Here is a 24,273-nt window from a genome sequence, read left to right as displayed (position 1 = left end):
TTTGTATCCCCTCTGAAATAAATACAGAGTCATTCATGTTGAATGATTTCAACACTTTTGAGAAATATTGCTAAAAGCAAACAAATTACATTCTAACTAACACTAAATCTAAAGGAAGGCTGACTAGAACCAGAAATAAAGCATCATCTGCAGCATTTTGTGTTTTTTCTGCTAGTTTAATGTTTGTCATTTTTATGTTTCCTTCTATTTAAGTTGTTGCATTTTTGGCTGTTGTTTTCTATTTTGCATATTATGTTCTAAGTCAGTTGCATGTCTACATATTTCCTTGTTTTCTACCATTTTTTCTTTGGTTTTCTTTTGTCTTTGTCTTTTGTTGCCATAGTCTCTTACTGTCCATATTATTCATCCTCCCATGCGTCTGTTAAAGTCAGAGAGGGCAGCCGTTACTGGGGGCCGCTGGGCTACGAGCCCCTAATAACCCCAAAGAACTCCCAAAGCCCAGATCCTCACGCTGCCTCTAAGCGAACTCTATTCAAGTTTAGAATGAGAAGGGAGTCCTTTCAAGGTGAAAAAAGGTGAGCCTCGAGAGAGGAAAAAAAAAAACAAATTGTTACAATTTGCTGTCAGCTCTTTTGGAGTTGAGAGCGGTTCATCAGTGCTGTTGTTTTTGGCTCTTGTCGGAATTAATAAGAGTTAGCAGAAGTTAGGCGCCTGCAGGATTCCAGCTGGTTTAAGTGTTTTGGTGTGATCCTTGTAGGCCTGACGGGCTGAGCACAGTGAAAGTGGACGAGAAAGAGCGCTTCGAAGACATCAAAGAACGGTTGCGTGTGATTTTGGAGAACCACATTGTAAATTTCAGGTGATTGCCAGCTCAGCAACAGCACATTACTTGCACAGATAATTTGCTCAGTTACGACATTTTTGATTCAACGTTTTCCCTTGTAGATACTGTTTCCCATTCGGTCGTCCAGAGGGTGCGCTGAAAGCCACTTTGTCTCTGCTGGAGAGGGTTTGTATACACAATAAAAACAACCTTGTTTCAAGTGTTATTTGTTGTTTAATAAAAAAAAACATTAAGTGCTCATCGTTCTGCTTTTATGTAGGTCCTGATGAAGGATATTGTGACTCCGGTTCCCCCAGACGAAGTTAAAGGAGTTATCCGCAAATGTTTGGAGCAGGCCGCCCAGCTCAACTACCAGCGGATCAAAGACTATGCCAAAATCGAAGGTAATCAGAACAACTCAATAAAGCAGCACGTTTGCTGGAGAAAATGTTATTTTGATGTTAGAAATATTTCCACGAGCCATTACAATGTCAGTGTGGCCTCGAGTCACACTGACACTGTTTGATTCCAGACTGAATCATCAGCCATGTGGATTTAAAGTGGAAAAGCAGAAGATTAAATCACTGTTTATTCTCCAAATCTTTCTTTTTTTACTCCAGTGTGAGACTGTGCATGTCACTGTTGACTACTTTTTTACACATGTTGAATTCACATGTTGGTATATTTGTGTTTAAATCCCAAATGAGCCGTGGCATCCCAAATGATTTGTGACAGTTTGCCGGTCACCTTCTGTCTCTCAGTCCAATAACTCTCTCCTTTGTTTCAGGCCTGCTTTAGCTCTGTGCTGTTCTGTAGGTCAAGTTGGCTTTTGTGTAGAGGTGTGTGAGTAAAAATGCATTCAAATCCAAAGCCCTGAAATCTCTTTATGTGCTGATCTCTCATCGTGCCTTGACTTTTTAACCAGTGTAGGCCTCTGACATTAGATGATTGGCAGATGCTGTCTCAGCTCAGCTGAATGTCCACTCGGACTCCCGGTCGATGCATACTCCCCCTCTCCCACTACCTCACTGTAGTTCCTGCTTAAAAATCTACTATCTTCCTGTCCTTCCCTGTCTGCTCTGCTTTTCTTTCCTCTCCCACAGTTGTTGGCTTTGCGACAGATATCACAGATATTGTTTGGCCTTTTTTAATATGCAATAAGTTGCTTTTGAGTAGAATAATGCTGGGATTTTAAAGAAAGTGGTGGTTTCAAAGTTTGTGAGCCTCTTAAGAGGTTTCTGTGTATCTGGCCAATATGTTTAAATTATCTGCAGTTGTAAGATTGGTTCATTTTTATTTATTTATTCTTGTTAATTACAGAATCAGGAATTAGAGATGCACCAATTGCATTTTTCTAGGTCAATTACAATTTTTGTAAAGCTTTGACCTGCCAGTTTGGATTTTAAATAATCTCTAAGAACTACTGTTAATAGCATACAAAGTATTTAGTTTTTCTTTTTTTTTAAAGAAAAACATCCATTTTTTTCTCTAAAAGGTAAAATTATTTACAGTAAAACAAACAAACAAACAAACAAAAAATCAGGTAATAGCTCCTTAAGCTGTTAAGTTTTTTATTTTAATTATTTACACATCTCAAACTATAAAAGTGCACCACATAATAAAATAAACACATTTTCTACATGCCCTAAGTTTAAATTAGATTTCAACTCTGATTTACTGTTAAATATGTTAATCTATTCAGTAATTGTATCGTAACAAACATGGTAAATTACATTTTGAAAACTGGAATTATTTATTTAATAAATCTTTAATTACATTTGTCCCCAGCTTGCAGATTCATCACCACACAGAGTAAGCTAAACTGAAATAATTTGCCAGTTTAAGTGACAACAGAAGCATAAAGAAAAACTTGGCCTTTATTTAGCAGCAAATGTACCCATAGATCCACGTAAAAATCCACATTTTCCGTTTTTTGGCTTTTTTACAACTCTTGTGCTTACTTGAATTTTATTCTTACTATCATGACATGACAGCAATCTAATTTCAAGTTTTCCTAACTCAGTAAAAATCAAAGAAATGTCATTGCTAGCAGTAATTACCTGCATAGCTGTGTTACATTCACAGAGTGGAAAAGGGTAGGATTTTTGAGATCCTTTCAGGCTGGAATTCGGATAATTTCCCAAAACAATCAGTGCATCTGTAATCAAAGCACAGTTTTCATTATATTTGTTTCATTGGTATTGTTTGTTCACTTTAAATAAACGTAATGAACCCCAAAATATTTGCAGTCTGATTCATGGAGAAATATAGAAATTTATGAGCGGGTTCACAAACGTTTGGACACCACAGTACAAACCAGCATTAACCGCCTGCATGTGCTATGAGACATAACAACATGACCTTTCTTTATTGGCATGAATAAATATATAAAAAAAACAAACTAACATCAGTGACATCAGGACATTACTTAATCTCTTGTTCTCATTTCCTGGTATTTTCTCAGTAAAGCTCGACATGCACATTAAAAGAAAAACGTTGATGTTGTTTATGCCACGAAAGAAATCCTTGAGGGTGCTAAAGATACTAAGGCTTTAAACCTTACTATCTTTCCACGCTATTTGATTTTACTCCCCACTGTCCTTGTGAGGCGCCTGTTTCAAACTAAAATATATATCCATATTTTATATTTTCCCCATTGGGCCTCCCACCCAGCAAAATGCCGTTTCACTGGGACAGCCCTCTTCCCGCTGGCTTCTGAACTCTGGCATACCCACTTCTGACCCCAGCCTCTTGCATGCTACAATCCTTTTTTGTTATAGGGAAAAAGAGGGAAATGTATGAGCACCCTGTCTTCTGCTTGGCCTCTCAAGTGATGGATTTAACCATCCGTGAGTACCTTCATCATCCTCCCCCCAGTCCCCCCCCCTCTCTTCTCTTAGGCGCTCTTTCACCTCATCCCTCCTCTCCTCCTCCTCCTCCAAAGATGCCGCCATGCTTGTTTTGATCTGTGCCTTTATGTGTCGGAGTGAGTGGGGAGCGCACCAGTCGACAGATCTGTGAAGTACCACACTGAAACAGTCGGGGGTCCGCTTTTTAGCGCCGTCTGTTTGTGATGGACATGAATGAGCCGTCTGGTTTGTAAGCTTCTTTCTTTTGGTTGGACGCCCATTCTTTTGACTTGAATGCATTTTTATATCGCTTACATTGTTATTTCCTCCAATCATTTTGCCTGTTCATGTCTCACTAGCTTTGCCAAACAGGTAGGGTTTACTTTTCCCTTTATGCCACCAGCCGTAGTGAAGGAACGTCTGTCAGCAGAGCTTTTGAACCGGATTACAGGCGGCAGGGTTTGGATTTAACAGTTTGTATTTTAACTTTACTCAAATCAAATCAAGTCACTCAGCGTGTCCTGTCTATGACCCGTGCGCTTGTATTTGTGTCCTGTTTGTTTACAGTGTCGTAAGCTTTTGTCTGTTCGTTAACAAACATCTTACCACGTTTTTAATTTCCAGTTTTCCACAGGCTAATGTTTCAGTGTATTTTTTATGTATTTTATTTATTTATTTTTCCTGTTTAAATGTGATGTCTGTCTATTGTCTAGAAGCCTCACTTCCTGCAGCTGAAACGGTCCCAGCAGATTCTTTGAAAGGGTCACGTGATCACGAACAACAACTCTGAGCCCCCCTCCCACCCCACCCCTCTGTATCGTGAAACTAATCACAGAAACATGCTAAGTCTAAACATCTCCTCTTTATCTTCTCTCTCCCTTTTTCTTGCCGAAGTTGAGAAAGGTCAAAAGGATCAGAAGGATCCAGGTGATGCTTATAATTTAGCTACAGCGCACACATACATGAACACACACTCACAGATCCTACGCATCTTACTTTTTACCTTATATATATTTACTCCTATTAGCTACAGAAAAATGCATGCATTCATTAGCAGCATATCTTTCATACATTTATAGATACACAGTAATGTCTTGTAAGTAAACTTTTTAAAGGTATAGACAGTAGAGATTGTACTACTTTATATTTAATAATCCCCTGAAATATATATCCCACGTTAACAAAAGCTAGACCCTTGTGAGTCATTTCACCTAGTTTACCTTTGGAGCAACAACTCGAAAACAACTGAAGAATTTTTTTAGGGGATTGTATTATTGTGGAAAACCATAAAAATTATAGAGTAATACAATCTCTTACTAAAAGTACAAGTCATACATTTGTCTATTAGTTATCTTACAGTAAAAGATAATGTTTTATTGTCATTCACATCATCAGATAGGCTTATCAGTGCAGCACAAACTGGTATACAATTTATCTAAATGTCCTGTTTTGAACTGGGAATCATATGCAAATACACATTTTCTGAATATCAAATGTTTCTGTGTACAGTCATGTTTTAAAGTCACATGTGCTGGAGAATTTGTTTTAAAAAAGGATATTTTATATGTGTAAAATTGAGCAAACAATATCTTACTCTTGCTGTTAAAATATAACTTTTTATTCAGTTTATCATAATCTTATTCTTCTTCCATCAGAGTTTTTTTTTTATCTCATGGTTAAGTGAAGCCTAGATGTAACAAAATAAACACAAAAATATTATTTTGGAGATGTTTATCAGTTTTGTTATTCATTTCAAACCATCTAAGGTTTAAGGGATAGAGTAATTGTTGTTCGATCTCTGACTTCTCAAATTCACACGTTGAAATGTCCTGAGGACAGATAATGACGAGAGATTTAGATTTGTTGAATCTGTATTCTGTAAAGTTGTTCCCAAAATTCAATATCTTACCTGCAGTAGAAATCGCTCAGAGCCTTATCAGTTTGGTATATAAGTGAAACTAATGACTAGTCAGAGCGCAGTTCCAAAGCAAATTTCTGCTGTATTAAAACAACTCTAGTCTCAAAAGATTCATAATGGTTCATCCAAATGTAATTTTATGAAGCTTTTTGCATTAAGAGGTTGTTTACATAAAGGTTGTGTTCAGTTTGTTACCAGCACTGGTTTATGTGAAGCCTAATGTTGTAAAATAGGACTTGTTAAGTGTAACTGGGCAGGGTAGCTGATGGGAAAGGAGGGCAGTAAATAAAAAATAAATAAATAAAGGGGCTTTTGCTTGAGCTACAGTGAGGATTTTGTTTTTTACATTGCATTAGTTTAGCATCAGATTATTTCTCTGGCTCGCTTTAGCAATGAGTGTTTCACTTGAACGGACGCCAAACTGGGTTGGTTTTCAGTGTATACAATCAGAGATTTATAAAAAATCATCTAATGCAAAGTCGACAGCACTGTAAAGGGAAATATAATAGTGATTGTACAAACCATCATTAAAATGTAGACACTGAAAATGTTTTACCTGGATAGAAATGTTTTTCTGACTAGCTGTTAGCTCGTCTTCTTAGAGTGATCTTCCAAACTGATTTTACTGCAGGTAAGATATTGACTACTGGTTGCAACTCCACAGAACACCACTTCAGAAAATTCGATCTCTTTAAACAGTTGCCAGGAAAATATGCTGCTGTCTTTAGAAACTAGAAATAAATTACAATAATATATGTCCTGATGCATGCTCAGTAATCCAGGTAGATAAATCTAACAAGGTTGAGTCGAGTCCTCTGGACCGGTTCTACTTTGTTGAAACGTTTTTTCTTTTATCCAAAAGACAAAGAGAAGCTGCGAGCAAACTCTGTCTTATAAGCAGCACCTTCCCATAGTGAATCAACCAGTTGCTGGTGACACGTAGTTTTAAACATTTAAACAAAGAAGAACCCATCCAGAGGACTTAACTCAACCTTGTTAGGTACAATAGTGCAGTCTGTATACAGGACTATGCATGTGGGAGAGAGCGAAAAGCTCTCTTTATATAAGTCCTGTAGCATGAGTGTGTGAACGAATGAGTGGAGTTTACTGCTTCTAACAGCTTAGGTTGTTCAGACTAGAATAAAGTGGTGTAAATGCAGTTCATTTACAGGACATTTAATCCAAATCAACCTGCACGAATAAATAACAACAATAAGTGGAAAATTTGTCAAAAATCATCTGAACTGGTATTTTGTATCCCAGAGCACTCAAACATGCAGTCAAACTGTGTTTATTTATTAAAATAATCTCGGGGCTCTTTACAGAGGAAACAAACAAGTTTGATTTAATCCAATTCAGTTTGATTTATTCAACTCCAGTGCAGTCCAGTTAAATTAGGTTCAGTATATTGTGCATGATTCTGATGATTAAAGGCATTGCACTTTTCCTTTCCACCAAATTATAAAACAAATAGTGTTCCTGTCTTCTCCCAGTGATTCCTAATGTAGACAATTATGTCTATAATGTACAGGCACTAATGTAGAAACACTATTTTTACCAGTTCTTGAATATAATCCTCTTTACTAGAGCTGCTTTTCCTGATAAATGTCTTAGAAATACTACACCTGTAGTGAATACTGACATATCCAAAAAAGCCCTTTAATCAAAGCTGCCTTTGCAAAACTGCTGCTGTTTTATGTAGAGTTACGTATTTATGTGCTTTTGATTTCAGATTTGTTTTGCCATTCAGTACCGTGTTCAAATTACACACAGAGTTATCCCACATTGTTGTGCTGTTTATATAATTCCATTTCATGACCTGTATCTGTCTTTTCAAATCATCCTGACAGTCGAAGTGCAATTAAATCATTTGGAGCTTTTTATAAATTAGAACCGGAGTCACCCGCTGATTAATTAGGAAAGACAAAAACAAGTTTAAAGCACAAAAGCTCGTTTTATGTCAAATCCAGAACAAGGTTCTGTTAAAGATTTCTTCAGAGGTTTGAGAATACACATTTTTAACACTCAGATCAGTGGTTCCCAACTATTTTTTTTAGAGTTCCTCTTCTTATTCACCATCCTAAAAACAATAAAAGATTAATTTTCAAATTTATCAATTATTTGTCTGTAATATTGTCTAGACAAATCTGTCCAGGGGTGAGGTGTCAGGATGTTTGCAGCAGCTGGTTTCAGGTTTTTGTTAAATTGTGAAAAAAAGTTAAAAACTCCAACACAGATGTAGGTTTAAATGAGAGGGAAAAAAAGACAAAAGTCCATGTTTGGTGAGTCTGAGCCCAACGCACCCATTTGACAATCCAAAATTTATTGTCACTGATTTTGTTTTTGTTCCCTGCAACTCTGAACACAGCTTGAAACCATTCTGTTCATCACAGCTGTTTGTCCTCTGTGGTGATTCCTTTTATAAGTATGAGTAAATGTCAGTAAAATGAGAACTTATTTCCCCCTGAAGCATGTTTAGGACGTAACAATTCACAAACAGTTTTTTTTTTCTTTTTTCTTTATTTTTTTTTTCATAACTCCTGACTTTGCTCTTCAGTTTACACCCAGTGTTTGGTTCAGAAAGCTGCATTTGCTTGTTGGTCTCATTGTAGAGATTAATGTCTGCAAATGGAGTTTTAATCAAAACTGCATCACTTTACGACGCATAAAAAACTTAATTTGTCTGATTTCTTTTAATTAAATGAAAACACGTTCACTTATTAAAAACATCGTTTTGTGTTATTGTGTCATCTGATGCAAATAAATTGCCACACAGACTTTTTGTAATCATTATATAAGTTATTATTTTTTTGTTCATGTACAAAACACATTGAGAGGTAATTAAACCCTTGCGTCCTGAAGATCCTTAAAAGACTCCAAAGTTTGGCAATCACTGATCTACATAACAATCATTTAATGTCTTTTTGGTATTTCTCTCAGACCTATGGCAAAATATTTGAAAAGTGTGAAATATTTCAGATTATCCTGCAATTAGAAAATATAAAAATTCACTCACATGAAAAAAATCAGTTTTTCTTTTTAAATGTGTCAAATATGACAGTAAAATCTTCTCAGAATGTCTTTTAAAATCTTTAGAGTTCCTATAAAATTATTCAAATTTAATTTTAATGCACTGTGTAACATTCATACAAAAATATGTCCGAATCTCTATAAAATTGTTTCTTTTACTCAGTTCCTTCTAACAAGAATGTTTCCTATTTTTCTTTTTTTTTGAAACTCACAATCAAAGGTGCACTCTAACATATATCTTTTTGGACTTGAAATAAAAAGGTAGAAGGAGTCCTGACACATTTTTAGTGTGTGTGCGTGTGTATGTGTGTGTAATTTCTTTAATCAAGCTATGCGACAGCGCCTCATACGGATGGCTTTTTTTAAAACCGCTTCACAGATGGCTTTTTTTAAAACCGCTTCACAATATGCATGTTTTTGATGCCACATCGCACCTCCATCTCAAAGCCACTATTTTTGTGTTTGATGCTCCTGCAGCATAAATCTGATTATCCTACAGACACATCAACTCTGTTGCTTCATGTCATGCAGCTTACAATGCATATACAGTCAATAAGATGATGTTTTACTTGTTGTGAGGGGCAGACGTGGGTAAACATCTCAGTAAGTGTAAGTGCTGAATAAATGGTCCAAAATACGAGAAGAAGAATCTTTTGAATAGTCATAAAATCCCGCTGGAATGCTTCTCTGTGCTTGACTAACCACTCATCCCTCACCCTCATCCTTTTGTCTCAGAGAACGTAGGCCGCTTAGTCACGCCTGCCAAAAAGCTGGAGGAAACAATTCGCCTGGCGGAGTTAGTCATAGAGGTCCTCCAGCAGAACCAGGAACACCACGCGGAGGTGAGTGAGATCCCTCTCCTCCTCCCCCTCCTCAAAACACTTTCCCTCTTATACTCTCACTCTGATTCCACTCGCCCCACTTCAGAGAGTTAATCTTATAATCAGACTGCTATAAATAAAGCTGCTTTCATCTACGGGGTGCAAAAGAAAGAAAAAATTAATTTAATAACTTTAATTGGCATAAAACAAACTGTGGCTACAGAGAAACAGAACTGTGATGTTTGAAAATAATAATAAGATCGTATAAGATAGAGTATCAGCTATAATCACTTTGCAACATTTTAATGTCACGTCAGGCACTAAAAGTACTGAAATACTGTCATACTGTCTGTCTCAGTCATGTGGTAGAAAGGTAATGAGAAGACAAAATAGTTCCTGCATATTCCTAATTTTTTAAACTAATGGACAAAATTGTTTTTGTAGAAATTAGGTCTTTAGCAAAAAATAAAGTAATTGTAGAAATACACAACAAGCAAACTTGCATGCAGTGTTCTGTTTGAATAGACAAAAAAAATAATATCTGATTAATTTTCTGAAATTATTAAAATTAAAGTTTTAATTTTTCATACATTTCTCTAATCTCATATTTTTTATATTTGATCATTTTTACCTCTGTTGAGCTTTTACAGTTATTTCAATAACACATTCGAAAGCATCAAAGTAGAATTTACTCAGTTATGTTTAAGTTTTTATATATTAAGTCATCTGATACGGAAATTTTTCAGTTTTTCAGGGGGATTTATTCTGCTCAGTTGGAGCTGAATATGTTTTTCTGATACCCATCAGTGTGGTGTAATCATCACACTGACTCTTTATGTGGTATCTCAGTTTATCTTCTTTGTGAAACAAGCTGTTTTAGATCTGATATCATCAAGGCTCATGTTTTGCAGAAACCTTGGCTTCATTTTGCTGGTGCTGAAGTTCTGAAAGCTCACTGAACCTCTTAAGAGTCACTTAAAATGACAACTTGATAAAGCATGTCTCCAAATCCAAGTGTGAGACGGAACAGCATTTCCTGAAGGAAAGAATCTGACTGCAAGCGTTGGATTTTTAAATATTATGCTAATTAATTGATTATCTCCTATGTATTACACTTGAGATGGTAAATAGAAAAATATAGTTTGACTTTCTGGACCTGATTTGTTGGCAGTTTTAAGAAATCTCTAAAAGTGGTGTTAAAACATTGAGAGCCATCTGAAATCTTGGCTTCTGGCTCACTGAGAACACTTTTAGATACATTTACTTCCTTATTTAAAACCAGCCTCCAATGATGCTAAACAAATCGAAAATATGAAAGAGATTACTAAATCCTCCTGAATCAAAGCACTGAACTGCAAAAGATGCTTGTGTTTTCGAAATATACACAGTTAAATTTATAAAATGTCAATAGTTGTTACTAAAATGCGTAAGAGTAATTTTCTTTAATTAGTTAAAACACTAAAATTAGATTTTTTTTATTTTATTATTTTTGCTACCAAAGCCATTGATCTGCTAGAGCGCATGTTGACCATTTGTAGTTGTGTAGATCTGCAGCTGATCCAGTGTGGTCTTAGAATATGCAGATAAAGCAGATTTATTTTATCTTTCTGAATATGCTTGACAGGCGGCAGTCACAAGTTCTGGAGATCAATCGGTACAGTATTTTTATTTCTTTCTCCTCTTCAGTCCCCATCACAACCCCCTTGTATGGCATGTGCCATTATGGCAAGAGGCACGTTTCCAGGCAGAGAATGAACTCATAGTTGCTGTAGCACTGGGTGGGTTTCTGGGCATAAACATGAAAACAAATTTGTTCAAAATCTTAAAAAAAAAGAAAAAAAAAAAAGCACATTAGCTTTCACAACATAATTGCGATCATAACGCATGTTCATTGGGTCATTAAGCAGGTTTCCTTTCTTTCCGAGCATGCCGAACCAGAAAATTTCCCAAAGTCTGCTCCATATAAACCTTTGAAGTTTGATCCACCATGAACATTTGTCCCCCCCTCCTCCATCCAGCAGTTAATTTCACAGTCCGCACTTGTTCAAGCATCACTTCTCCAGCTTCTCCTCCTCCATCCCTTTCTGCTATCTGTTCTTAGGCTACGTAATCTTTCAAACAAATGCCTTTAAACACATTATTGTTCTGTACATCTTCCTGTGTTTTCACTGTCATATGATTGGTGACTGTCCAAGCAGGGAAAAGAGGTACGTAGTCAAGCTGAATGAGAAACTCCCTTGATGCTCTGTGCATGTAAAGTAGATGATTCTACACATCCTTCCCTCTCAGCATCAGTGCCCCTCCCTCAGGACTAGTGCCTTGTTGAATTGAAACAGCATTAAAGTCTGTGTGGCCGAACATTTAGCTCTCAGATTCCTGAATGTGCCCCTCGAACACTATCAAAGGCAGGAAGCTGCCCTACCTTTGAGCGTTTTCCCTTCCTTCTCCTGTTGGAAATTTTCACACTCCTTCCCTTTGACTTTTTGAGAGTTTTCCTCCTTGAATGCGATGGAGAAGAATCCTATTTGCTGTCTGTTTCTCTAACGTTAGAGCTGTTTTTGATTGTAGGTGTGGACGGGTAAGTTGGCGGGTAAGTGAGGTTGTGACTGTCATCATTGTGGGGGATTGTTTCAGAAACATAACCTGAAAGAAGGGGGTAAGAGAAAGCATGCGCTATAAAAAGATTAAACTTCTCTCATTGAATTTGGCAACATGTTAGCCTGAATGATAAGCAAATAAGCCAAGACTGCCAGCAAAGCAACTACCGTGCTTGTGCTGTTAAAGAGTGAGAAAGTCCTGACGGAGCCAGGATATCGTCAGCTGAATCTCAATGACTTACTTAACTAATTGGAACAGACGTACTTCAAGTCAAGAGATGCTGTATGCTGCAGTCTTTGGTGTGCCACTCAAAGATGTGCATGAGTCACATTCACATCTCCTGAGCTATATGGGATTGTTGCTGATGTGAATGGTGGACCCCCTCCCTCATTCCTTAGCTTGGGAGAAAAGCATGCAGGGAGATCCACGTTTGCATGAAAATAAAAGCACCTTTGCCTTTGATGCATTGAACTTGTCACAAATACAGAGCACAGACATGCAGCCCTTTTATGCAAATCTTTGGAATGAACTGGGCTTTTGAATCCTAATTAACAAGGAGCTTTGGATTTTATCTTAGTGTACTTGATGAGAAATACAAGGACACACACAAAAGGACAAGTGCTCACATACAGAACGGTGAAATCTTCGGGTGTCTCCAAGAACTAGACAACACAAAAATCTAATGGACATTTAAGAGAATTGAACATTTTAAGAAATGCATCAGTTCTTCCTACTGCAGTGAGGAAGATGTAAAAATCAATACCACCATCCTGTTTGTATGCTGAACGTGAAACTGGAGTCAGAGCAAGTTAAAACTCGAAACAGCCACTCATGGTTAACGTACTGCAAACACTGACCTATTGAAATTCAAACACCAAGCTCAGTTTCAAGTTGAACCAGAAACAGTATTGGTTAATATGAGATATTGTTTTTCTAAAAACAAACACAATTTCATTAAATTGAATTGCAACAATACTATACAACAGCACAGTTTAGTTGAAAGAAATTGAAATCACGTGGAAAGAACTATTAGATTTTTATGTGTTGATTAATGACTGTAAATCTTATTTTTATCTGTTAGTTTATCTGGATGGTTTAGCACAAAGCATAATTTAATTAACTGAATTTGTAGAGTTGAGGGATTTTTAAGTTATATAACTATAATAAAACTCGATGACATCAAACAGGAGAGTTAATTGTGTTGATAGTAAACAACCCTTTATGCTAAGCTAACGAGCTGCTGGTTATGGTTTCATATTTGAAGAAGAGACAAAGTGGCATCAAGTCTCAGCAGGAAAGCTCAAGTAAATTTCCAAAAAGTTTAAACTCAATGTCAAAAACACACACATGTAAAGACTCCTCCTGGTGCTTGTGTTTAAGAAGCTCCCATTTTGACTCTCTTTCCATCCCTCGTCCTTTCATCTCCCGACAGGAGACCATGCTCACCTTGTTGCTCTTCCTCCCTGCTGTGTCTCTAGGCGTTTGCGTGGTGGACAGACCTCATGGTGGAGCATGCGGAAAACTTCCTGGCCCTCTACGCCATCGACATGGATGCCGCTCTGGAGATCCAGTCCCCCGAGAGCTGGGACAGCTTTCCTCTCTTCCAGCTGCTCAACGACTTCCTCCGGACAGACTGTAAGCTTAATATTCATTTGAATATTTTTAGCTTAGAACTAAGTTGCTACTTTCTATGTCTTGCTTTCTTTTTCTCCATAGATCATCTGTGCAATGGAAAGTTCCACAAACACCTTCAGGATCTGTATGCTCCTCTGGTGGTTAGATATGTGGATCTGATGGAGTCCTCTATCGCACAGTCAATTCACAAGGGCTTTGAGAGGGAGTCCTGGGAGCCTGTAAAGTAAGGAGCCTCCATCTTTATAGCAGAGCTGTAGGATGCTGGCAGATGCAAGTCTTTTATTTTCAGATGACAGAATGACTGTGTGGAGGCTGAAAAATCTAGGAGAGCAGATATAATGTTTGCGCAGACTTCCTGTAGGTTCACTGGTAAGGAATGAGCCAAGAGTGGGCTGATAACCTATTTTTTCTGTGAAAGAAATAGGTTATTTTTTCTGGAAATAGTTTTTGATTAATGCATGTGTCTCAACAGTTTTCTCCAACACATTGGGATCAGGGCAACATGTAATATTTTTGTTGTTTTGTTTGTAAACGAAACTTCATAATGTGTGCTTTGACATGTTATAAGAAGCAAAAAAGTCTTTAGTTTATTTTGTTGCTGTCATAATTGTTGTGGCTTCAACATGCCTACTTTTACATTTTATTGTTTCATTGTAAAGATATTTTTTCACCCTCTTTATGTTCCTTGTCTGTTCCTTGTCTTCAGTATTATTTCCTTTCTCCCTTTTACTGCTTTTAATGCAATTTATGTGTGCATCCAACTCTCTGGACTCTGTAGGTATTTTGTATATTGTTTGTCTTTGACAATTAACTTTGTTTTATGTGTGCTATTGTATGTTTTTTTCTTCTCCTATTTTTGAATTTTATGTTTATGATGAGTGTTACATGGCTTTCTGCAGCTCCCACACCACTGTTATGGATTCTTTTTTTCTTTTTGTCTGTCTTTTCTGCAGGAGTTTAACAAGTAATCTGCCCAATGTGAATCTACCAAATGTGAACCTCCAAATTCCCAAAGTACCAAATCTGCCAGTGCCCGTAGCAGGACTATCAGTTAACCTTCCACAAATGCCTAGCTTTTCTACCCCGTCATGGATGGCTGCTATATATGACTCTGAGTGTGTATTCAACTAGTTTGTTTTAGATATGAAAGTAGAGAGTAACTTGGTATGAAGATGCCTCTGGATTAAGTTAAACAAAAATATATGTATATTTTAAAGTACATAGGTTACATTGTTATCAAAGTTGGAAAATCTAAAACTTAGCATGTTTGCTCTCATATATTGATACTTCACAAAAATCTTCATGTTCATGCCAAGGCCACTCTGAGTTAGAGTAGATGGGGTTCTGTTTTCTGAAATGAGAGGGTGAAGTACTCTCATTTATCTCAACATGCATGCTGTTGAGCTGAGGTGTGGAGATACAGGCCAAAAAAAATAAATAAAAAAATCTTCAAATTTTAAGCTTATGACAGGGATTCATAATGAATCCAGAAAAAAAAATTGAAAGCAAAGATTTTCATTCTCCACATAAAGTTTCTCCTTCAGAGATGACATTCACAGATATTGACTTCACTGACTGCTACAACCTGGCTGATGGGCTGAGACATAAAATGGAGACTCACGCAGAGCACTTAAAATTAAACTTTTATTCCATCCATTTATCTGTTCATTATTTTTTATCCAAGGTTGGTTTGCAGAGGCAGCTGATCAAGGAGGGAAGCCTAGAGAGCCTTGTTCACAGCAACACACTCCAGCTCCTCCTGAGGGATCCTGGGGCATTCCTAGGACAGAAGGGGTTTATAATGCCTCCTGTGGGTTCTGGGTCTGCCCCGGTGTCTCTGTCCAGCAGGATACTTCTGAAGAACCTCCAAAGGGAGGTGGCTAATGAACATCCTAATCAGATGAAGGAACCACTTCAGCTGGCTCCTTTCAGTATGAAGGAGCAGCAGCTCGACTCTGAGCTCCTCCCAGATGATGGAGCTCTTTACCTTTTCTCTAAAGCTGAGACCAGCCACCCTACAGAGGACACTTATTTCAGCTGCTTGTATCCACAATCTTGTTCTTTCAATTATGATTCAAATTTTATAATTGGAATATCAGTGAACCAGTTAATCAAAAGCATCACCCTTCGGCTCGGCTCCTTTTTTTCCAATGACGGACCAAAGCAGCGCTCTCATTACTGTTGATTAAGTCCCAGTTCATCTCTCTGTTTCTAGCACCAATCTACCATCATTCATGCTCAGGATACAGACATTCTTAAACTGATTTGCATGAACCAACCTGGAGGGGGCACTTCACCTTTTTCTGGTTAAGAAACATTGCCTCAGATTTGAAGGAGCTGACTCTCATTTCAACCACTTCATACTTTGCTGTGCAGTGCTTGAAGATGCCAACAAAACCACATCACCTGCAAAAAGTGAAGATGCCCTCCCTTGAGCTTCCCAAACCTGTGAATTGAAACTTGGTTCTGAAATATCACAGGTGTGATCAGTGAATTCACCAGGGCTGAAGGAGGCTAGCGCACTGTCTCGAAGCTTCTTAATTACCTTGATAACCTCTTCCAGGGTCATGGACTCTAAAACACTCCCTTTACCCTGAGCCTTCAGACTCCTCAGCAGTAAACACAATGACCAGGTTGAGGAGATCCTAAAAGTGGCCTGGCACTAAGTACACTTATGGACCACTCTATGCTTGAACAAGGTGTCCATTATTCAAACAACAGCACACTACTCTTATTCAAACCAGGAAGGCCTTTCCTCCCAGTCACACCTCTCCATGGTAGAAATGCGCAGGTTCTAGGCACTTTTCTATTTCAGTATTTCATTTTGTAAAAAAGAAAACTGTTGTAGTGAAAACCAAGGGGATGCAGCACTAACAAAAAAATTGTGAGCTCCAGCAGAAACAGTTTTGCCTGAAGAATCTTTTGTTTAGACCTTCACAGATACAGCCAGGTTGTAACTAAATTGGGGCTAACAGTAAGACTTTAGCAACATGACCATAGGTTCATCTCTGACCTTTATCACCTGCTGGTAGTCTGATTGGGATGGGGGACAGTGTCATTGACTGGAGATGGTAAAGAAGAGAGGCTCTAAAGCACACGTTCAAACCTCTCAGTTTTATCATATCTCCTTCTCACATTTACATGTTTCCCAATCAGCTCTACTCAGGATGCTCCAAAAAAAGGTCTGCATGGTTTGTTTCATAGATTTTTCAGGGGCACTAACATTCCAGGGTCATGGATGTTGAGAGGGGGCCTGTGATAAGTCAGTTTTTATGCTTTTAAAATCTCATCGTATACAAACCTTTTTTTGGGACATGCCCTCCCTCACATCTACATTTCCCTCCTCTTTGTCTCTACAAAGTGTGAGCAGCTGGTCTGTCTGCAGTGACTTTACCTGCATGTGGCCACTTCACATACCGGTCAATAATCATACTCTGAAGCGTGGTTATTGATTGTTACAGTAGACCTTACCTGCTCCTTTGCTCCCATACACTGACTGTCCAGACCCATCTGAACAAATAGAAAAGAGATACTTTGATGGAGCGGTCAGTCTATGGTGAGATTAAAACCCTAATGTGTTTGGGTGTAGAGGAACATCATCCTCTTCTGCACCTGCCACTGCAACCCCCTCCGCCTCCCAACCTTTGAGCCACTGTCTGCAACAGAGCGACCTTTATCTTCTGACCTGTGTGTGTGTTTGTGCTTGCGTCAATGGCAGTAACGGCTCCGGGACGTCAGAAGATCTCTTCTGGAAGCTGGACGCCCTTCAGACTTTCATCAGAGACCTGCACTGGCCTGAGGAGGAGTTTGCCAAGCACCTCGAGAGTCGCATCAAGCTCATGTCGAGCAACATGATCGAGAACTGCGTCAAGCGGTGTGTGGCTGTGCGCAAGTCAGGACCAAGCATTAACTCGACTGCGTGTTTAACATTATCATGAGAATAATTGTTCACTGGCATTTCAGCACCAGGATGGCCTTTGAGTCCAAGCTGGCTAAGAGCAGTAAGTCCACCGATTTCCGTATTTCTCCATCATTATGCACCATGTTCAATGTGATGGTGGATGCCAAGGACCAATCAGCTAAACTGTGTGCCATGGAGTTGGGCCAAGAGGTAAACAAATCCCCTTCATCAGATGTATTTGTTTAAAATCTGCTTTTGTAAACTATTTTTAACATTTTACTTTATTTTACATAGAAACAGTTCCACTCCCAAATAGACGAACTGATTGAGGAGAGTGTGAAAGACATGATTCAGCTTCTGGTGGCAAAGGTACAACTTTATTTTTATCTGTAGGAATATTTTTATGCATTATTTTGTCAAAAATGTATAAGTATAAGTATAAGGTATATTGCATATAGGTTGATAAGTCCTTTTTTTTTCTTGTTTAAGTTTGTTGCCATTCTGGAGGGAGTGTTGGCTAAGATTTCCAGATATGACGAAGGAACTCTCTTCTCCTCTTTCCTTTCATTTACGGTGAGTTGAAGTTTTTTCTTCTTAATGTCAAATGAACTAAAACGTACCTAAAACTGGTCATTAGTTTTATTTTGATTTGGAAGATAATAAAAATCTATTACAAGTAACACATTACATCCATCTTGTGGAGAGTATTTTTTTTAGATCCTTGAGATGTAAAACACAATCTGCAGCAACAAAAACAAAAACAACTTTAAAAAGACTAAATTTGTTAGAATATGCAACACCAAGGTATTAAAAAACAGCTTTCATAAGACAGCATTTAAGGACAAATAATACATCTGAATACAAAAATAAAAACATTAAATAAACCAAAAAAAGCGCGGTTTTATTTAATTCTTTTCTAATTGTATTCACCATGAGATTAAAGTCTCCCTTTTAGCAAAACGACATAATACATGACATTTAGCAGATCGTTATCCAAATGTCTGTTCATACACAGAGACAGTTTGTTCAGTGGACATTAATGAAGGCAGTTTCTCAAAGCTTTTGAAGATTAGTCCACGTTCAGGAGGAATGCTGATGTGTTTTTCATCTCGGGATTGTTAAACATACCATGATATCTGTCACCTTTGACCTTTGATAACTATAATATGCCCAGCTGTTGCTTGACAGTTCTTGTTTGTATTTCAGGTGAAAGCTGCCTCAAAATATGTGGATGTACCTGTAAGTACATTAACATTCCTAATGTTTTTTGTATGCGCTTACATTTGTTTTAGCATTAAACAATATAATTCCAGTCCTCAGATGTGTGTGTATGTGTGTGTGTGTCCTACTGTTTTAAGACCTTTTCTGGTATGCACACCTATCTTGTCAGGATCAGTAGTCCTTTTGGTGACCAAAACCCAGTCCTAATATGGTGAAATGCTATTTTTGGTTTAAGGGTTAGGTTTAGGGCTAAGGTGTGAATTGTTAGGGTTAAGGTTATAGGTATGTACTGGTAAGGGTCAGGGTTAGGCTACAGAAATCAATAGGAATGAATAGAAGTCAATACTCAATCCTAATAAGGATAGCAATACAAACCTGTGTGTGTATATGCTTGTGTGTTTCTTTTTTACAGCCTTATTAAAGACAACACTTGGTATTATCACCAGTGTTCCAGTGGTCAGTCCTCTGCTGATTCTTGATGATGTTGTTTTTCTGTTTTTTCACAGAAACCGGGGATGGACGTAGCTGACGGCTATGTGACCTTTATGCGCCACACTCAGGACATGCTTCGAGAAAAGGTCAATGAGGAGGTGTATATAGAAAGGTTATTTGATGTAAGTAAGATGCCGTCTCCTCCACTCAAGAAGGGAGGGGCCTTCCAAAATGTGGCAAAACAACAGGGCAGAGAGGGATGAGTCCCGTTTTGAGACCAGGAAGTGTACTTCAGCCTGGCAGAAGAGGCGTTTTTTTATCCTCTATCTCTCTGTCTGTTTCTCTTCTCTCTACTCACAGCTGCCTTCTGCATTCTGATGTGCATTGCCACAGTGCTTTTGGGCCTTTGTGTATTAAAATATGCATATATTTACAAAGAGTCCATAAAAGCACCGTCAAAAAAAGGATTATCTGAAGCAGTGCTCTCTGAGAAACTAACAGAACTACCCATAGTAGGTCCAGACCCTACAACATAACGCATGTCAGCCAGCTTCCAGAAGAAGTGAAGCACCTGCCCAGTTTCTCTGAGATGCTGGTAATGATAATGATGCAAAACTAACAAGCTGACATGTTGCAGTCTTGATTTATTGGAACATTGGTTCCCAACCTGCAGGTGGAGACAAACCCTGAGGCTTCAAAAATAAAATGTGACGGGTCCACGTAAAGACAAACACAAAGGGAGAGGAGAAGAATTTCCGTGTAAATTACATCTCAAAAAGCCTTTTAAGCTGAAGTAGGTACTCACTGTAGACTGCTCAAAAATCAATACAAGATTGCCTGAGGAGCACAAGTCAAATACGTTGCAGGTATAATGGAACAAATATAAATTAAACTCTAAGAAAAGCAAAAAATCCATAAAGATGAACAAAATCTAACAAAAGAGAGAAAGTAATATAGACTCTCACATTTTTAGTAATGCACTACAACTCTTGTTTGAGTCCTTAATGATTTTTCAATGTTTTGTTGTATTTTAGATTGAAGTCATAACAAAAGTTTAACACAAAGTTATTTCTTTGTTCTGGTTCACGCTGAGAAGAGTTAAAAAGACTCACAGCTATTCACGTTTATATTTGTTCGTTCAATCTAAACTTAATGGATTACTTTTATTGTTTTATGCAGATTACAAACAGTATTCAAATTAAACATGTTAACTAAATTGACGATATAAAACAAAACAACTAAAAAAGTAGTAGGAGAAGTTGAAACCCATTCATGCCCATCTCATGACAAATTCAAAAATCACACAGAAATCTTAAATTCTTTACTTTGTTATTTTTTGTTCCTGTCTTTAACTCATCTTAAAGACTTTATAATCTTCACACATGAATCCCTTTATGTTATAAACCATAATTTGCTTGGATTTAAAAAAACTTTTTAAGCCCAAATTTCATAATTTGACTCCCAGACTTGAAACATATCAATATTTCACTGTGGTTCTAACTGGACATCTTTCAAATATAAATAAATAAATTATACAGTTGTTTTCATTAAAATAAAAAATGAACAGAAGTAGGAAAAATAACTTCTGTTGTTTTCAAAAACATTTGGAGCATATAAAGAAATTATTTGTATGTCTAATATAAGAGGTTTCGTATGTTATTCTTATATCTTTAGTATATGTTTGAGACAACCCACCTCCTTCTATTTTTAAAAGAATAGTTCAGATTTTTGAAGCAAGGTTCTGTAGAAAAGTTATGAACAATTAATATCTTTTGCAGATAGTTTCAGTTTGGATACAAAGAATTTAATTCTGACTGGATTAACGAGCTAATGGCTTGTCTGAGTGAGGTCTAAAGCAAAGCAAATTGCAGCCGCCATAAAACTGCTGCAGTCTCTAAAGTTTCACATGCAGATCCTATTTTGTACAACTTTACACAACCATCAGTTTCACATTATGGTATTGTTCTGGCAGAAATAGTCAAGTATATTTCTTTAGCACATTTAAAACCAACCATAGTTGACCGGAGTGCTTTACAGGGACAATAACTCAACAATAAAATAAACTTCAGTTAAACACTAAAACACAAGAAACCAAAGTTTAAAACAAATAAATACATCACTTAATAAATATAAAAGGCAGGCTGTTCCTGAGATTGAGGGCTGCCACTAAATAAGCCTCTGGTTTCTGATATCCCTGCAGGAAGTACCTCAAGCTGCACCAGAAGTGCTACAGCTAGCTACTGCTGCTGTTTGCGCTTCTAAATTCCATGAAAATAAACGGCTAAATGGCGGAGGAGTTCTGTGCACATGCCCCCTGCTGAACTCTGTAATTAAATTAAAGCCATTTAGTCAGGAAGTCTGTCCCAGGTTAAAGAGTAGAACATCTAATGCAGACTTGTTGCAGCTTCGACGAGAGCATCCGGAGTTCGATCACGAACCAAATGAGCTGGGACCCAGTGTGTGACAGAGTGGAGAGAGAGAGAGCACTGTCTTAAGAAACATAATCCTGACGGGATACATTGACAGAAATGTGTCCTCCATGTGTGGTTTGATCGACACGTAACGCTGTGACGTGTGTGCTTCATGTCATCCAGTACCTCTCGGTACAGACCTGCGTTTGTACAGGTGTGTGACAGCTTTGTGTGTTGACACTTCTTTCTGTGAGGCAGTGACGTGAACTTTGTCTGTCTGACAGACGCTCAGAAGACTCCCTTTGGTTTTCTATTTTTGTGTTGGCTGTAGCAGAAGGAGTTTGTGCCAGATAAACTTGACATATAGTTTCTGTCCTGGCGTGAGGAGTAAAGCTGTCGTGAAGTGGGTCTGCTTTCGTCTTTGAGGCCTCCCCACGGGCTACCCTGTCTCTTCCTGTTTCGTCAGTATTTTGAATGTGGAGTTTTACCCCTTGTGTCCTCTGTGTGGCCCCAAAGTGCACCTAAATCCCACTGAGCCCTGTCATGTCGAATTAAAAACTTCTTTAACTGTGAATGCTTCACTTATGGCAAATTTAAATGCATGTTGTTGTTTTTTTAAAAATATATTTTCACTGTTTCTGCTCTTTTCATTTGGTTGCATGCCTCTCGACCCATTTGCATGCACATGAAAGTCATTCCTAGATGATGCAAAAGCTCTACATTATCTGTCTTTCTTTCACTAATTTATTTCAATCCTTTTTAATCTCCTCTTTTCTGATTAACACCATTCCTGCTGCCTCCTATGAAAAGTGGCACTTATCTCTGGTGCTGCGTTGTTTTATCACATTCTGTTGGTTGGCATGATTTTTTTAGCGTCAAATAATCTTCCTGTGTACATCTTCTAGCATGACCCTCCTCCTCAGAGCTCTGCCTCATTTGCACATAGAGCAGTTTTTTTCCTTAGCACGAACTCAGCCACCCACCCACCTGCGAGGTCTGCATGCACTGCACGCTCAACTCGACTGTGAAGTGGACAGGCATCTGCATAACCCGATCTAAACAAACCTCGGCCAAAAACAAACCCCGACAAGTTAACTCCACTCACTTGTAATTTGGTTTCCACAAGCTCCCCGTTTGCCTCTGCATCCCTGCCTACTCACAAGTTTAAAGTTGACTGTTTGGGTTTTTTTTTTTTTTTCCTTAAAGGTATGACGACTCTTTCTGTTCGAGATGCGTGCTGTTCTCTTGTAACTTCAAACTGGGAAACACTGGCCCCAAAGCAAAGTGCCAGAAAAGCTACAAGAAAATAGCACCCTGCTCCCTGCCTGCTAATCATTTGCTCACTCTCATCCTATTTTCTTTTTTTTTTTTTTCCTAATGAACTCGTGTCAAAACTACAGTTTCATTTCCCCGTAGTTGTTTCATATCCGCAGTGAAGGGAATTCTAGTTGCAGCGTTTCCACTTGGATGAATTATAAATAAAGGCTAAGTAATTGCGTTTAGTCGTAGATGGGCCATGCAGACATTTTCATTCAAAAGGTAATAACTGTAGAAAAAAGACAAATCTGGTTGTTCTATATGACTTCTTTTTGTTTATTAGTCTTCAAGTAGCTGTAGGTTCAGTGTTCTGAGTAAACTCTGAAATGCCTCCTTTCAGCTCTTCAGTGCCGTACAAGTGATTTGTTGTCACACTTGGTGTTCATTTTAGAAAAAAACTAAAAGAAAAGTTTTTCTCTTTTGTGGCAGATACATTCTGACTTTTGTGCAGTGTTCAAGTTGTATCCACTAACACATATATATCGGTATGTAAAGCCCTGAAAAAATACAGTTATCTAAACTCCCTGAAAACCGGTTTGCTCAGTCAGGCTCTTCAAATGTCAGCAAGGATGTATTTTTCCTGCTCCTTTCTTCGGGGGTGGCTACAGCAAACGAACTTTGCACGAAAGATTTGGCAATTGTTTTACGCCGGATGCCCTCCCTGACGCAACTCGGGGCTCAAACCTTCAGCCTCGGGATTACAAGACCACGGCACTGACCGCCGAGCTACCGCAGCCCAAAATGTCAACAAGGATGAGAAATAAATGTAGCTCCTGTTTGCTCACTCTGAGGATGATCCAGATGAGACTGGTTCAGTTTAGTGTACACACATTAGGCAGGAAAATGACCAATCTTCCTTCCTGCAGTGGTAACAAGAATCCTCTAGGTGGCCCTTAAAGATCTTATTATATAATCACCTCTGTGGCGGACTATTTCTGGAATAGAAACTAACTGGAGTTCTTCTTTTCTTTGGAGATTGCATGAATTGGATCAAACAAATGTGGCCACTGCTGGGAGGATTTTGTTACCTTTGGGTTAGTGTCAGGCTATAAACCACCAACAGGCTTTAGAATAAAATAGATCCTAACTGATTTACTGTGAGAAGGAAAATGTGCCGTTTCCTCTAAACATCCTCTAAATGAGGAATTACAGCAAAGTTTCGAGTTTTCTTTGAGGAGTTTATTTTTTTCTTTTAGGTTCAGTAAAGCTGTCCCCTGTTTAAACAAATCCACATAAAATACTCCAACAAATCTGGTGAAAAAGAGTCATTCTAATGTCTAAGAATTAAAGTGGTAGTTCAGATTTTTTTAAACTGGTGTGTCGTGGAGTTTTTATCAGTAATCAGTCTCTTGCCTA

At 38.0% G+C, this 24,273-nt stretch overlaps 1 protein-coding gene across 12 annotated transcripts in view; it reads left to right on the top strand.

The window, feature by feature from the left end:
* The window catches only part of cadpsb (Ca2+-dependent activator protein for secretion b), an 85,882-nt gene that overhangs the window by 58,047 nt on the left and 3,562 nt on the right, over positions 1-24,273 (top strand). For 3 of the 12 annotated variants that reach the window (XM_037975213.1, XM_017408231.3, XM_037975220.1), the window contains 16 exons: positions 719-820; positions 907-970; positions 1,065-1,188; positions 4,528-4,560; positions 9,317-9,423; positions 11,027-11,056; positions 11,601-11,609; positions 13,479-13,635; positions 13,717-13,858; positions 14,589-14,750; positions 17,354-17,509; positions 17,599-17,746; positions 17,831-17,905; positions 18,026-18,109; positions 18,743-18,775; positions 19,264-19,371. In XM_037975213.1, the coding sequence (XP_037831141.1) occupies positions 719-820; positions 907-970; positions 1,065-1,188; positions 4,528-4,560; positions 9,317-9,423; positions 11,027-11,056; positions 11,601-11,609; positions 13,479-13,635; positions 13,717-13,858; positions 14,589-14,750; positions 17,354-17,509; positions 17,599-17,746; positions 17,831-17,905; positions 18,026-18,109; positions 18,743-18,775; positions 19,264-19,371 (1,534 nt within the window). Of the gene's footprint in view, positions 1-718; positions 821-906; positions 971-1,064; positions 1,189-3,564; positions 3,634-4,527; positions 4,561-9,316; positions 9,424-11,026; positions 11,057-11,600; positions 11,610-13,478; positions 13,636-13,716; positions 13,859-14,588; positions 14,751-17,353; positions 17,510-17,598; positions 17,747-17,830; positions 17,906-18,025; positions 18,110-18,742; positions 18,776-19,263; positions 19,372-24,273 lie in introns of all 12 variants that reach the window. The other 9 variants (XM_037975215.1, XM_037975214.1, XM_037975218.1 and 6 more) reach the window with 7 other exon arrangements.

The sequence above is a fragment of the Kryptolebias marmoratus genome, linkage group LG4 (assembly GCF_001649575.2).
Source record: "Kryptolebias marmoratus isolate JLee-2015 linkage group LG4, ASM164957v2, whole genome shotgun sequence".
NCBI classification, from domain to species: Eukaryota; Metazoa; Chordata; class Actinopteri; order Cyprinodontiformes; family Rivulidae; genus Kryptolebias; species Kryptolebias marmoratus.
The sequence above is the reverse complement of the archived record's forward strand: the minus strand, read 5'-3'. Positions and strand labels throughout refer to the sequence as shown.